This window comes from Gavialis gangeticus, unplaced genomic scaffold, assembly GCF_001723915.1.
Source record: "Gavialis gangeticus isolate Ggan-Ray unplaced genomic scaffold, GavGan_comp1, whole genome shotgun sequence".
NCBI lineage: Eukaryota > Metazoa > Chordata > Crocodylia > Gavialidae > Gavialis > Gavialis gangeticus.
In genome coordinates, this window is record NW_017728996.1 from 17163821 (window position 1) to 17176201 (window position 12381).

Genomic DNA, 12381 nt, shown 5'->3' on the forward strand with positions numbered 1-12381 from the left:
AAGCCACACAGACATGGAACAGCCTTGGAAATCACGCACTTGCCATTTAATAATGAACTCAGAGGGGCGCCTGTGGTGCCCAGAAGCAAGCTCCTCCAAGAAGGCTTAGCAGCTTTGACTGAACAAGCTATTCATGGGAAGGGAGAACTAGGACCTTCTAAACCCAGCTTGGCAGACACTGGCCTTGGATAAGTCACATCCTGCTGCAACATGGCAATGCCAATGCCAACCTTTCTGATGGAATTGGGAAGAATTAAGCACTCAGTGTCTCAAGCACTCTGACATCCTCTTCAGGCACTAAAGAAGGTCAAAGTTTGAACAGCTGTATGGCTTGTTCCGCTTCTAGGCCTGTCAAGGTGCAAACTCAGATTCAAGAGGACAGTGGTGACCCTCCAGGAGACCTGCCAGAACAGGGCAGAAAAGAAGCAGTCATCTCGATTCTAGAGGAAACAGGCTGCACAGTAGGTAATAGCAAACCCATCCTTTTGGAGCTGCATTCTGTAGAAGCTAGACAGGGAAGAAACTTCTCTCTATACCTCAAGCAATTCAGTTTCCATTGCTGATTCCCCAGCCAATTCCTCAGCTGTGGCATGAACGCTTTCCAAGGCCATGACTTGGAGCAAAAAGCCCCAGAAGCACTGCTTAACAAAGAGAATATTTTACCTTCAGCCACCTTATTTCCCGAAGATGCAGATGCCATAGAGTAATACCTAGAAATGTCTTTAGCTAAGCCAGAGTGGCTACTCCAAAAGAGATCAAAGAAATTACAGAAGAACAAAGTTCAATGGCACGTGCAATCCACATCTACAGGGACCACCACACTGCCAGAGATCCCCATTCCTCCTACTCCAGGCCAAGAACAGCTAAACTCTTGGAAAAGAAAATGAAAATGTGTGCTATTTCAATATGCACTACCAGGTTTGCTTGCTCTCCAGAGCCACAACACTCCAGGAAGAGATGAGAAAAAAATCTAGGGGCTTGAGCAGTATAAAAAAAAAGGGGAACTGTAAACATAACATTTTACCAGGTCTCCCAGTGACACCAGTGGATAAATCTTTTTCCTCAGTAAAAGGAACTCTTCCCACCTGAAGATGTAGAAGGAGCTCACTCACTGCTCCTCTTAGTAAAGGAGCAGCTGTCAAGGGAAGAGTATAATGTTTAGGAGAGCATCAAGCTATTACAGGGATCCAGTGACAGCACAGCTGTTGGATACATCATCTCTACAAAATGGCACAACAGGGAGGGGAAAGGGACTCCAACACAATTCCATGAAAGGCAGAGGAGGACACCCAATAAATACACAATACTCCAGGGAGATCCTCACATGGTAGGTTTTAGTATTTATTTAGTACAGACCCTGCAGAGAGCGAGTCACAAAACAAGGGGATGCAGGATTCTTCTTCAGGGTCTAGGATAGCATTCTGGTCACACAAGCAATGCTAAGCAGCAGCTGCACTCCTCCCAAAGATCCTGTCCCATGTTCTCCCTACCTGCTTGGAGCACAGCTCTCTCTCACAGGTCCACCACAAATCTACTGATTTGCTTTAGGTATTCTGGTTTCAAGTAATCTTCCATCTCACTCTTGGTGACCCATACGCAGTCTGCTTTGTTTTCTTCCTTGGACAGATGGCTGCTTTGGAGAAGAGCTTTGAAGAAAAACACTTTGGCCCCCATGCTGTCCTCAGTCCTGATGGCCCTGGGGAACTTGTACTTGTAAAGCCCACATGGCGCATTCCCTAGAAACTTGGCTTGGATGCGATTCCCTGCAAGGCCCAGGAATGAAGGGGGAAAAAGGGAAGAAAGCACAAGATCAGGACGAACGGACAGTAGTTATTACATTTGAGAGTGACAGCAGAAGTCACTCACCTGTGCCTAATTTTCATTTGATTCTACTGTTATTTCTTCTTAGTAGGAACATCCATCTCTTAGGCCCCACTTCAGGATAAACCTTCCCCCTGGGGAGCTCTTTGGGAGCCTACCAACCTTGCTCAAACACTACCATGGGGTAGGGGGCTACTGGGAATACATAATGCTCTTTCCCTTTAGGAGGTTGTGTGCACTGCTTCCACAATGCTTCCCTACCGGAAGGTAAGGGGAGATGGCTCGATTGCATTTACATGACCAGAAAAGATACTAAATAAAGAGACATGAGCCCAGGTCCCCAGAACAGCATTGATACTATTCAACAGCTAGTCCCAGGGGCCTGCACATCACAAATGCTTACAGCCACCCTGAATAATCCACTGGGCCAGGTACAGTCTCATGTTGACTTGCACCCACCAGAAACAAAAGAATCTCTCTAAGGGGTGGAAATCAGGAAGCTTCTTAAGGGCAAGTTTGTGCACAGCCAACTTCCCAGCAGCTCCATCCAGCCACTGAAAGCCCCACAGGGATCAGCCCACCTCCTTTTCTGTTAGTTGTGGTCAAAAGCATGCAATCCCTAAGAGGGTGCAAGGGGGCTTTGTGAGGATAACTGGGCACTAAGCCTGGTAGCAAGATGACCGACAACAACAGGGATAAAGGAGCAGCACCACCAGCAAGGGACTCACCCAAGAAAGACACCAAGGCTCGCTCCGCTGTGCTTCGTAGTGTCTCCCCTGACTGCCACTCCATTTGAGGCAGAAGCCACAGCTCCTGGTCACCAACCTTCTGTTTGACCAGCAGTGTCAGGTTACTGTCGAGCTTCCTGTTCAGAGAGGTGCGGTCATTGTTCTTATCAGCATCTGCCACAAGACAACAGATTCCAAACAGAATATCCACAGGTTTGTCCGGTACCTAAAATTACCCAAGGCCAGAAGCATTCTTTCTTCCCAAATTGTCTATGCGACTTTGATAACTCCCAGCAATGCTTTTATGCATACGTGCCTTCTCCTGCTCTGTCACCCGAGGATCTGGTTCCATGAAGGTGACATATCTTGTCTCAGTCACGGCTCATTAAGGTGAAAGAGAAAGATACCATTTAAATTAATTGATATAAATACTCCCCCAAAGCCTTAAGTTGCCCAGTTCACCAGTTTCATAGATATTAGGGCTGGAAGGGACCTTGCAAGATCATCGGGTCCAGCCCCCTGCCCAAGGGACAGGAAGTCAGCTGGGGTCAGATCACTGCAGCAAGATAAGCATCCAACCATTTAACTTAATAAAAGTCAGGATTTACAGAGGGCCTACGTTCAAGTGGCCTCACCATGCCATATGATGACTAGCTAGGTTCCTGCATTAACAGGAGTGTCACTTGCAAGTCAAGGGGAGGGATTCTTCCACTTCCTTCAGCATTGGTGAGGCCTCGCTGGGAGTCCCGTGTCTAGTTTTAGGCCCTACCCTTCAAGAAGGATTTGGACAGATTGAGAGAGTCCAGCAACAAAAATGATTAGGGGCTTGGGAGGCAAGAGTCACAAAGAAAAACTGGAAGAAGTTGGGCTTTTTTGTCTGAAGAATGTTGTCAAATACCCAAAGAGCGATTACAGAGAGGATGGAGACGGGCTTTTCTCTGTGGCTGTAGAGGGCAGGGCTAGGAGCAATGGCCTCAAGCTGAAGCAGGGGAAATTTAAATTGGAGATGGGGATGAAGAGGAACTTTCTGCCAGCAAAAATAGTCAAGCATTGAACAGACTGCCTAGCGAAATCACAGGCTCTCCATTCCCGCTCCATCAAGAGCAGGTTGCATTGACACTTGGCTGGGACCATTTCGGCAGGGACGATGCTGCCTTGAACAGGGGGTCGGACCAGATGCGACTACGCGAGGTCCCCTCCAAGCCGAATTTCCTACAATCCTACATTCTTCCCCAGGCTGCGAGGAAGCGGGCTCACACCAGCGACTCCCCAGTCCCAAACAGGGTTTCAGCAAAGGCAGCAGAGCGAATAGAGAGGTGCTCAGAAGAAACCATCCGCACCACCTCTCCCATCCACTTTCGTTTCCTGAATTGGGGCTCCTCGGTCTCATTCAAGTGCCAGCAGGCACCTGCTTTAAACCCCCGACCTCGCTCCCATCGTCCCCGTCTCGTCTCATCTTTGCCCCCCACGCTCAGATGGCGACCCTGCTCCCTGCCACGCAGGACACCGGGAAACGCCAGTGGAGAGGAGCCGGCACTGGGCTGGGCGGACCCAGAGCACAACAGCGAGGTCTGCCAGTCCCTACCGCGGGGGGGCAGGCAGGGACGAGACCTTCCCCTTCCCCGCACCTGTGAGGCGGGGGCTGAGCTCGGCCTTCTGGAACTGGTCCTCCCAGGCCTCCTCCAGGTCCCGCGCCAGCACCACGGCGCTGCCGGCCAGATCGTCACCGTGGTCCTTGGGATGCCGCAGCTGCTCCTCCTCGGCCTGGTGCCGCACCTCGTGGTCCGACAGGCGGCTCCGCTCCGTCTCCAACTGCGGGCGGACCAGACGCGCATCACGGGGCGGACACGCAGCGCCTCGCCCCGCCGCAACCTCCCCCCGCCGCCCCGCCGCGCACCTGCTGCATCAGCCGCGCCACCACCTCCTCCAACGGGCTCAGCGCCGCCGACACGATCGCCGGCCGCTGCAGGCACAGCGCGCCCAGGAGCCGCCAGGACGCCCTCGTGGGAGCCGCCATGATGCCTCCGCTACCGCCCCGCCAGAACCCACAATGCGCTGCGAGGCCCGGCATGGGCGCCGCCATGTTGCCACCGGGGAGCCACAATACACCGCGGCGTCGCCATGTTTCTACCTGAAACCCACAATGCCCTGCGGCGGGCTCCGCAATGGGCGCCGCCATGTTGCCACCCGGGCCCACAATGCAGCGCGGCGCCTGGCATAGGCGCCGGCATGCTGTCACCCGGGGAAGCACAATGCACCGCGGCGCAAGCATGTTTCCAACCCAGACACCCACAATGCCCTGCGGGGCCCGGTATGGGCGCCGCCATATTGCCCCCCGGGATCCACAATGCACTTCACTGACGTTCGCCCGGCCCGGGCTCAGCATGGCGGCGCTCAGCAGCGTCTGGCAGCGGCTGCTGCGGCCTGTGGCGGGGTGAGTTGTTCTCGCGTGGGCGCGGCCGGCAGAGGGAGGCTCGGCCTGGGGCTGCTGAAACCCAACCCAACTCCCCTCTCCGTCTCCTCTCGCTCGGCCAGGGGCGCCCGTGCCTCCCGCTCCCTGCTCGCCCCGGCCGGAGCCCGGGGGCTGGCGGACAAGGCGAAAGAGGCCGCGCCCGCCCCGGCGCTGCAACGGGCACCCCCCATGCACGACAGGTGAGGGCACTCGGCGGATCCGAGCCGCGCTGCGCGGGGGAACTGGGGGTCTGGTCTGGGGGCATCGTAGCCTCGCGCCGGGTGCGAAGGGGCACGAGCAACTCAGCGCGTCCGCGCAGGGCTCCCCGGCTGCCCCGCGCTCGAGCCGCCTTCTTCCAGGGTCCGTGAGCGATGCATGGCACCAGCCACGCATGGGCAGCGTTTCACTTCCCTGTGTTGCTTCCCAGCATCATGCCCCCGGTGCCAGGTCAAGGGAGTCACCTGAGGTGGGACGGAAAAAAATACGAGGACATCCCCATACTCCACGTCCTTGCTACCTACAACAAGTAAGAAACGCCTCAGCGCGCACCGCCCAGCGTAAAACGGCCTGTGTCTGGCACTGTTTTTTTTTCATAGCTTCATAGATATTAGGGTTGCAAGGGACCTGGGAGGATCATCAAGTCCAGCCCCCCGCCCCAGGGGCAGGAAATCAGCTGGGGTCATAGGATCCCAGGAAGATAAACATCCAAATGTGTCTTGAAGGCATTCAAAGTGGGTGCTTGAACCGCCTCTGGCGGCAGTCTGCCCCAAACCTTGGGGGCTCGGACAGTAAAGAAGTTCTTATAGTTTCATAGTTGGTAGCATCGGAAGGGACCTGAGCAGATCATCCCCTGCCATAGCAGGAAAGAGTATTGGGGTCAAATGACCCCAGCAAGGTGTTCATCCGGCCTCCTCTTAAAGACCCCCAGGGTAGGAGCCAGCACCACTTCTTTTGGAAGTTGGTTCCAGATCCTAGCTGCCCTGACAATGAAGTAGTGCCTCCTGATGTCTAATCTGAATCTGCCACCTGCCAGCTTGTGACCGTTATTCCTGGTCACTCCTGGGAGTGTTCGGAGGAACAGGGACTCCCCCAATGCCTGCTGGTCCCCTCTGACTAGTTTGTAGCAGGACAGTCGATACCCCCTCAGCCTTCTCTTGTGGAGGCTGAACAGGTTCAGGTCCCGTAGCCTTTCCGCATAGGGCCCAAGGACCAACCCCGGGGGACCCCCACTGCCAACATGCCTCCAGGTCAAATAAGACCTGTCTACCACCACTCTCTGGGTGCGGCACTCTGGCCAACTAGTGACCCATTTGACTGTGCAGGTGTTGACGCCTCAGTCTCCTAGTTTTTTAATGAGAATGGGGCAAGACACAGTGTCGAAAGTCTTTCTGGACTTTAGGAAGGCCATGTCCACTGTGACACCTGCGTCCAAGGATTTTGGGACCTGGTCATAGAAGGTCACCAGGTTGGTCTGACAGGACCTGCCTCTAATGAACCCATGTGGGTTGCCCCTAAGCATAATCTCCCTTGCTGGCCCCTCATGGACATGCGCCAGCATAATTCTCTCAAAAAGCTTTCCCAGGACCAAGGTAGGACTAACAGGCCTATAGTTTCCTGGGTCCTTCTTCTTCCCTTTTTGAAAATGGGAACCACACTGGCCCTTTTCCAGTCCTCTGGCACATCGCCAGAGCACCATTCTTCCTTATGTCCAGTCTGAAACGGTCATGGAGGAGTGTGTGACCATTCGACCTTGTCATCCCTTGGGGCGCTCTGGTGAACAGACCTTCCCCCAGATCCTGGTGAACACCCCTGATAAACTTGTAGGTGGCCACTAGATTGCCCCTGAGCCTGCACTTTTCCAGGCTGAAGAGTCCCATGGCTCTCAGCCTGTCGTCGTAAGGTCTGTTTTCCTGACCTCTGATCATGCTCATGGCTCTTCTCTGGACTCTCTGAACCATCTCCACATCCTTTTTGAATTGTGGAGCCCAAAACTGGATGCAGTACTCCAACTGCAGCCTCACCAAGGCCAAGTACAAGGGGAGAATAACGTCCTGATATTTTCTTGAGAAGCATGTATGGATGCAAGCCAGCGTTTTGCTCACTTTACTAGCTGCAGCATCACATTGAAGGCTCACGTTCATTTTGTGGTCAGTCGTGACCCCCAAGTCCCTTTCGTCCATAGTGCTAGCCAGTGTAGCACTGCCAAGCCTATAGGGATGCTGCAAGTTTTTCTTCCCAAGGTGGAGAACCTTGCATTTTTTTGGTGTTAAACACCATCAGGTTCTCATCCACCTGTTTCCTAAGCCTGTCAAGGTCAGCCTGGGTCACCCTCTTGTCCTCCAGTGTGGATGCTTTACCCCAGAGTGTGGTGTCCTTGGCGAGTTTTGTTCTGGTCACCTTCACCATGGTCGGTGCTTGGCGGGGGGATAGTCCTTGACGTGAGGCTGCTGATTTAGGTGACAAATACTGAACCGCTGCTGCTGCGCTGTGCCAGAGGCGCTGCCTGTAACAAAGCAGTTCTGACCAAGGTTTGTCGATTTTTGTTTTGCTGGCATGTGGTGCCTTTAACAAGAGAGAAATCATTAATCGCAAGCCATGGCCGAACAAAGATACAGATGCACTAACATCCCCCCATTCTCCAGGTTTCAGACGTCGCTTTAATGAGATCTGGGAACATCATCACTTCTTGTCACAAAGCCATTTAACAAGTGCCACGTTATTTACCAGAGGTAGCCACATTTCTCTGGTGATGCTGGTTTTAAAAAATCCCCAGTTTTCGGTTTAAAAAAAAGTAACCCCAAATCCACGTTCCCATCATTTAAATGAAACGCCACTAATATAGAGATGTGTGTGTATATATAGTGTTGTTTCATTTTAATTATGGAAAACTGTGGATTTGGGGTTACTTTAAAAAAAGTCCCCAATTTTTGGTTAAGTTGGAGAAAACTAGGATCCCTGGTGATCACAAGTGTGACAAGTTTACAATTCTGTAAAATTCTTCTCAGCTCAAGGAAAGTTTGTTTTTTTTTTTTTAAATAAGCATGAGAGAGCACGCGTACTCTCGCAGTGGGGAGGAGGACCTGGGGCAGCAAAATTCCATCTGAGCAGCATCTTGTGAGGATCCTTGCAGAAGGCACAATGCTCTCAGTTGCTTCCAAAGCAACCTTGACAAAAGTCATTGTGCAGTCCCTGCCCTTGGGTAGAGTGCAACAGTTTTGAGATGTTGAACAGAAGCACTGGGTCCAATGGTTTGGGGAAGAGCCTGGGAGGTAATCAAGGTGCAAAACAATGGGTGAATTAATCTGACAGCTTCTTACCATTTCTTCTTTCTCTCTCCTCCCTAGCACGCACATCAGCGTCAGCAATAAAAACGTGCGACTTGTTTATACTACTTGTGGCAGTGAAGGGTTCAGAGATGCCAAGAGGGGCACTGCTGTTGCAGCACATGCTGCAGGCCTTGCAGCAGCAGTGGTGAGTCTGCTCCAGTGACTCTTCAGGTTAAGGTTGATTGTAGTTAGCTGGTAGGAGTGCGGCCTGAAGCAGTTGGGAACGAGTGCTGCTTAGACAAAGTATCCTCAGGAGGGAAAAGGGGAGAAACAGCAGCTTTGCTTCTCATTCCCGCTTCCCTCTCTGTGGGGAGAAGAGGCAGTAAAGGCCATTGATTCCTGGGGTCAGAACAGCTTAGTTCTCCTTACAAGTAGCTTCCTCCATTTCCCTTGTGAGGAAGACATAGTAAACACTTGGAACTGGATGAATTGTTTGAAATGGGATATTTGAATGCCACTGGGGTGATGTTAGCCTCCAGCATTTTGGAGCCTGTAGTGGGAAATGTACATCCCCACTTACCCTTTAGCTCTGGTTTGCATGGTATAACCATGCAAAGTATTCACATAAATGTTATGTAACATATTTCTTTCAACTGCCAAGCCATTGTGAGCAGATCAGTCAGCTGTGCTTTCCCTTCTAAGTATTGATGCAGCCATGGACAGTGTTGCTAATCAGTAAGACAGCAGCTACTTTAAGTCAAGAGTCTTCACATTTTCATTTCAAATAAGCCCACTCAGGTAAGAAACTCTTGTTGCTGTCCATTCCATTACGGGCCTGTCTTGAAAGATGCTCTGGTAGCCCCTCTTGAAACTAAGACTAGTCATTTTCAGCAGGTTGAATACGGGGAAAGCCAGTATAACCACATCCTGCTCCTAACCAGAAGTACAGATAGCTAAACCCTAGTAAAACTGTACCTATTTTAATTAGGGGTAAGTTATTGCATTTCCATTTCAGTTATTGCAGGTTTGGAGTGGACAGACAAGAGTTCTTCAGTCCTGGTGATATGTTCCTGTGCAGCTAATCTGCATACCCACATGCCTGCTCTACGCTTCTGTAACTGCGTGGCTGTCCTTGCCCTTAGAGATTGATGTCTTTTTAATTTTATGATTTTACTTCTGCCCCTATAGTTTTTAGGAAGCTTTAACTTGTGCTGAGATACATTTTTCCCTCTACAGAAGAAAGATCAGTTCTTCCATTAGGTGGCAGTGCTACCACAGAAAGAAACCAGCTGTTGGAAGCAAGCTTTAGAGAGTTCTAGTTCCTCCTTCTCTGCCCAGGTTCAGAGGATACATCATCTGCTACCTCAAGTCCAAGCTCAGAGTAGCTTCACATGTCTGTTTACTTTTTTACTTTACTTGGAATTAGTATGCAGGACACACAAATTGTGTTGAAACTGCTTTCAATCACCTGTTTCCTATCAGCCCTCAGTTCCTCAGCTTTGTGTAGCGGCCATAGAGATCTGCCTGCCCCTCCTCACCAAGAGCACTAAACAGTTATTCTCTCCTCAGAAAGCCTGCAGGAAGGGTGTGTCCCATGTGCGAGTGATATTGAAAGGCCTGGGACCTGGGCGCTTGGTAAGTGCCAGAGACTATGACTCATGGATGGGAATCTTCATCTTTTTGCTGCTTTTCCTTGGGGGGCTGGAGGGGATCTTATTCAGGTGTCTGGAGGTTTTGATCTGACTTTTCTGTAGATGACAAAAATGGAGTCTGTAGGGAATTTATTATTTATACACCATGCAAAAAATTAAATCATTGACAAAAATGATCTTAGTAGTGAAAACTTAGAAGAATCTCTCCTAAAAGGCTAACTAGAAGCCAGGTTTTGTGTGTGTTGATTTGGACTAGCTTAGCTAATTTCCTTTGACTTGCTGTTATGAACAATCTTATCTCCTCCCCATGACAGGGCTTTCCCAAACTGATGCCAGACATTGTTTACACTGGTTCTTATTTTTGAGTCTGTTCCAAAGCTGCTACCTCAACATGTGCTGTTGGGTTTTTGCCTGCTATTAGGGGTGTGCAAAGCTGGCCCTATTCAGTTCAGATTCGGCCCAAATCAGGGGCAGTGATTCGATTTGTTGATTCAGATCTCTGTCCCTGATTTGATTCACCCAAATCTGAAGATTCAATGCTGATTTGGAGAATCAGCGATTCAGACAGACACAGCTTTAAAAGTTTTTTCTACATACCTTGAGGTAGCAGGCACGGCTTGTGAACGCTGTGATGCTGGGGTGCATGGAGCGTCCTACAGGAGTGCGGGGGGCCCTCCACATGCTCAGTGGCAAACCCAGAAGTGGACTGGAAATACTTCTGGTCCACTTCTGGGTCTGCCAGGAAGCGCACTGGGGGGCCCTCCTGCACCTCCCCAACTCAGCGATCAGCCGCAGGGGGGCTCCCCAGCACGCTCCCCAGCAGACCTGGAAGTGCTTCTGGTCCACTTCCAGGTCTGCTGTCGAGCACGCTGGGGAGCCCCCCTGCGGTCCTATGGAACACTCCATGTGCCCCAGCACCACAGCATACACGAGCCACCTGGTACCTTGAGGTATGTAGAAAAAACATTTAAAGCTGTGTCTATGTCCAAATCGCCATATCTTTCTGAATCAATTCGGAGGGTTTCAGTTTGATTCGGAGAGATTAAAGGGTCCTCTGATCCGATTCAGATTCGGAGATCCAGCCACCGAATTGGGCCGAATCTCTGCTAAATCAAATCGGGGACCGAAGCTTCACACAGCCCTACCAGCTATGGTATCAATGCATTGGTGCAGCAGCATATGGTCTGATCTCCGCTCTCTTGCCCTGACAGGCTGCCATCCAGGGGGTGATCATGGGGGGGTTGGAGATCATCTCCATCACGGACAACACCCCGGTTCCACACAATGGCTGCCGTCCCCGGAAGGCACGAAAAATCTGAGACAGGAATGGAAGAGAGGCACTGAGCAGTGATGGCTAGTGCAACGTAAACTGGTTCAAGGGTTTGCTTTTACATCACATCTTTGAAGGATGTTTTCCCTGAAAGACAAGTAGAATGGACATGGGCCATTAGCCTGACAGTGGAAGCAAGAATGTATTTTACCTGCCTAGTGGGAAACCTTTTGTCTGTAAAACTGGTAAATTAAAATGGTTATCTTTCTGATGGCCTCTCCTGCTGGCTTCCTGGACATACTTTGTGTTACTTTTCTCTCTCAACCACTGCTCTCCTCACCAGGCCATGTGGTTCCTGACAGCTCCCCGGTGCTGCTGCTCGTCACCAAAAAGGGGAGCGCTTGAGACAAACAGCAGCTGGTTCCCCCTCCAATTACCTAACCAGAGAGTGGTCTCCCTTAGTCAAACAAAGACTTGGAAGTTGGAAATAGAGAATTGCATTTTCTTCACCAGGCTATTTCGCCTGTCTTGCATAACAGTGCCAACTCCTCAGTCTGCACTGAGTAGAACAGTATGCCCCAAATTTACTGCTGCTGGGGGTTTGTATTGTTACTTTGTTTTGCCTTTGTTCTAATTGCCCTCTTAGTGGTATTTGCTGACAGTTAGCCTGGCATTTCCGGAGGCAAGAATTGTGGCAACACAGGAAATGCAGGTTGGCAAAAGTCTGGAACATATATTTAGGACATGTTGTATGTCTTGCAGTACCTTCAGTTCTGTCTCATACTATTGTCTGCACCAGTCAGGATTCCCAGGGAAGATAGTAAGTGGGATGTTAGGCAGCCCAGGAAACAATAAAATGCTACCTAAAGAATTTAAACACTACCATCTATCCTGGATTATGCTGGTCTATAGCCAAGGGCACAGGCCTGACATATGGGTGGGATGGACCTACTACAAGTTGCTGTATATTCCAACTCCACCTAGAGAGTGTTTTCTCCAGCCAGATTGTCTTGGAACCACCTAGAGAGACCTGGTAACTACAGTGACTGGCTAGGATATTGATCTGTGAGCAAGAAAGAATTTCTAGTAGCTCCTTGAGGAAACCAAAAGGAACAGAGAGAAGCTACAGTTACACAGAATAAGCTGAGCCACCACAACACCTCTCCCCAAAATGGTAATAAGCCCAGCCTCT

General features: G+C 50.7%; 2 protein-coding genes and 1 long non-coding RNA gene across 4 annotated transcripts; 1 reads left to right on the top strand and 2 right to left on the bottom strand.

Annotated features, from left to right (window-relative positions):
- Positions 1 to 1312: 1312 nt before the first annotated feature.
- On the bottom strand, positions 1313 to 4647 carry MRPL46 (mitochondrial ribosomal protein L46). Its single transcript, XM_019504060.1, has 4 exons — positions 4447 to 4647; positions 4178 to 4361; positions 2550 to 2723; positions 1313 to 1763 (listed from the first exon to the last, which is right to left on the bottom strand). Exons 1-4 carry the CDS (start codon positions 4630 to 4632, stop codon positions 1513 to 1515), a joined length of 795 nt encoding a protein of 264 aa, XP_019359605.1. The 5' UTR covers positions 4633 to 4647; the 3' UTR covers positions 1313 to 1512.
- A 234-nt stretch (positions 4648 to 4881) lies between these two features.
- MRPS11 (mitochondrial ribosomal protein S11) lies at positions 4882 to 11485 on the top strand. 2 transcript variants are annotated; one of them, XM_019504062.1, is made up of 6 exons: positions 4898 to 4983; positions 5085 to 5201; positions 5429 to 5527; positions 8346 to 8472; positions 9837 to 9902; positions 11131 to 11485. In XM_019504062.1, exons 1-6 carry the CDS (start codon positions 4934 to 4936, stop codon positions 11236 to 11238), a joined length of 567 nt encoding a protein of 188 aa, XP_019359607.1. In that variant the 5' UTR covers positions 4898 to 4933; the 3' UTR covers positions 11239 to 11485. The 2 variants fall into 2 exon arrangements, with proteins under 2 accessions (XP_019359606.1, XP_019359607.1); XM_019504061.1 differs by having other exon boundaries at positions 4882 to 5201.
- Positions 9547 to 11219, bottom strand: LOC109288505. The gene is made up of 3 exons (XR_002095171.1): positions 11129 to 11219; positions 10647 to 10648; positions 9547 to 9898 (listed from the first exon to the last, which is right to left on the bottom strand). It is a non-coding gene; the product is annotated as an uncharacterized LOC109288505 (long non-coding RNA).
- Positions 11486 to 12381: the final 896 nt, after the last annotated feature.

Excerpts from the sequence above, each read along its gene's own strand:
- MRPL46 (XM_019504060.1), bottom strand. The coding sequence starts at position 4,632 with ATGGCGGCGCCCATGCCGGGCCTCGCAGCGCATTGTGGGTTCTGGCGG. Across the intron at positions 4,362-4,446 it reads TGGCGCGGCTGATGCAGCAG|TTGGAGACGGAGCGGAGCCG; the intron begins GTGCGCGGCGGG and ends GTCCGCCCGCAG. Across the intron at positions 2,724-4,177 it reads GCTCAGCCCCCGCCTCACAG|ATGCTGATAAGAACAATGAC; the intron begins GTGCGGGGAAGG and ends GTCTTGTGGCAG.
- MRPS11 (XM_019504061.1), top strand. The coding sequence starts at position 4,897 with ATGCACTTCACTGACGTTCGCCCGGCCCGGGCTCAGCATGGCGGCGCT. Across the intron at positions 8,473-9,836 it reads CAGGCCTTGCAGCAGCAGTG|AAAGCCTGCAGGAAGGGTGT; the intron begins GTGAGTCTGCTC and ends TTCTCTCCTCAG. Across the intron at positions 9,903-11,130 it reads GCCTGGGACCTGGGCGCTTG|GCTGCCATCCAGGGGGTGAT; the intron begins GTAAGTGCCAGA and ends TTGCCCTGACAG.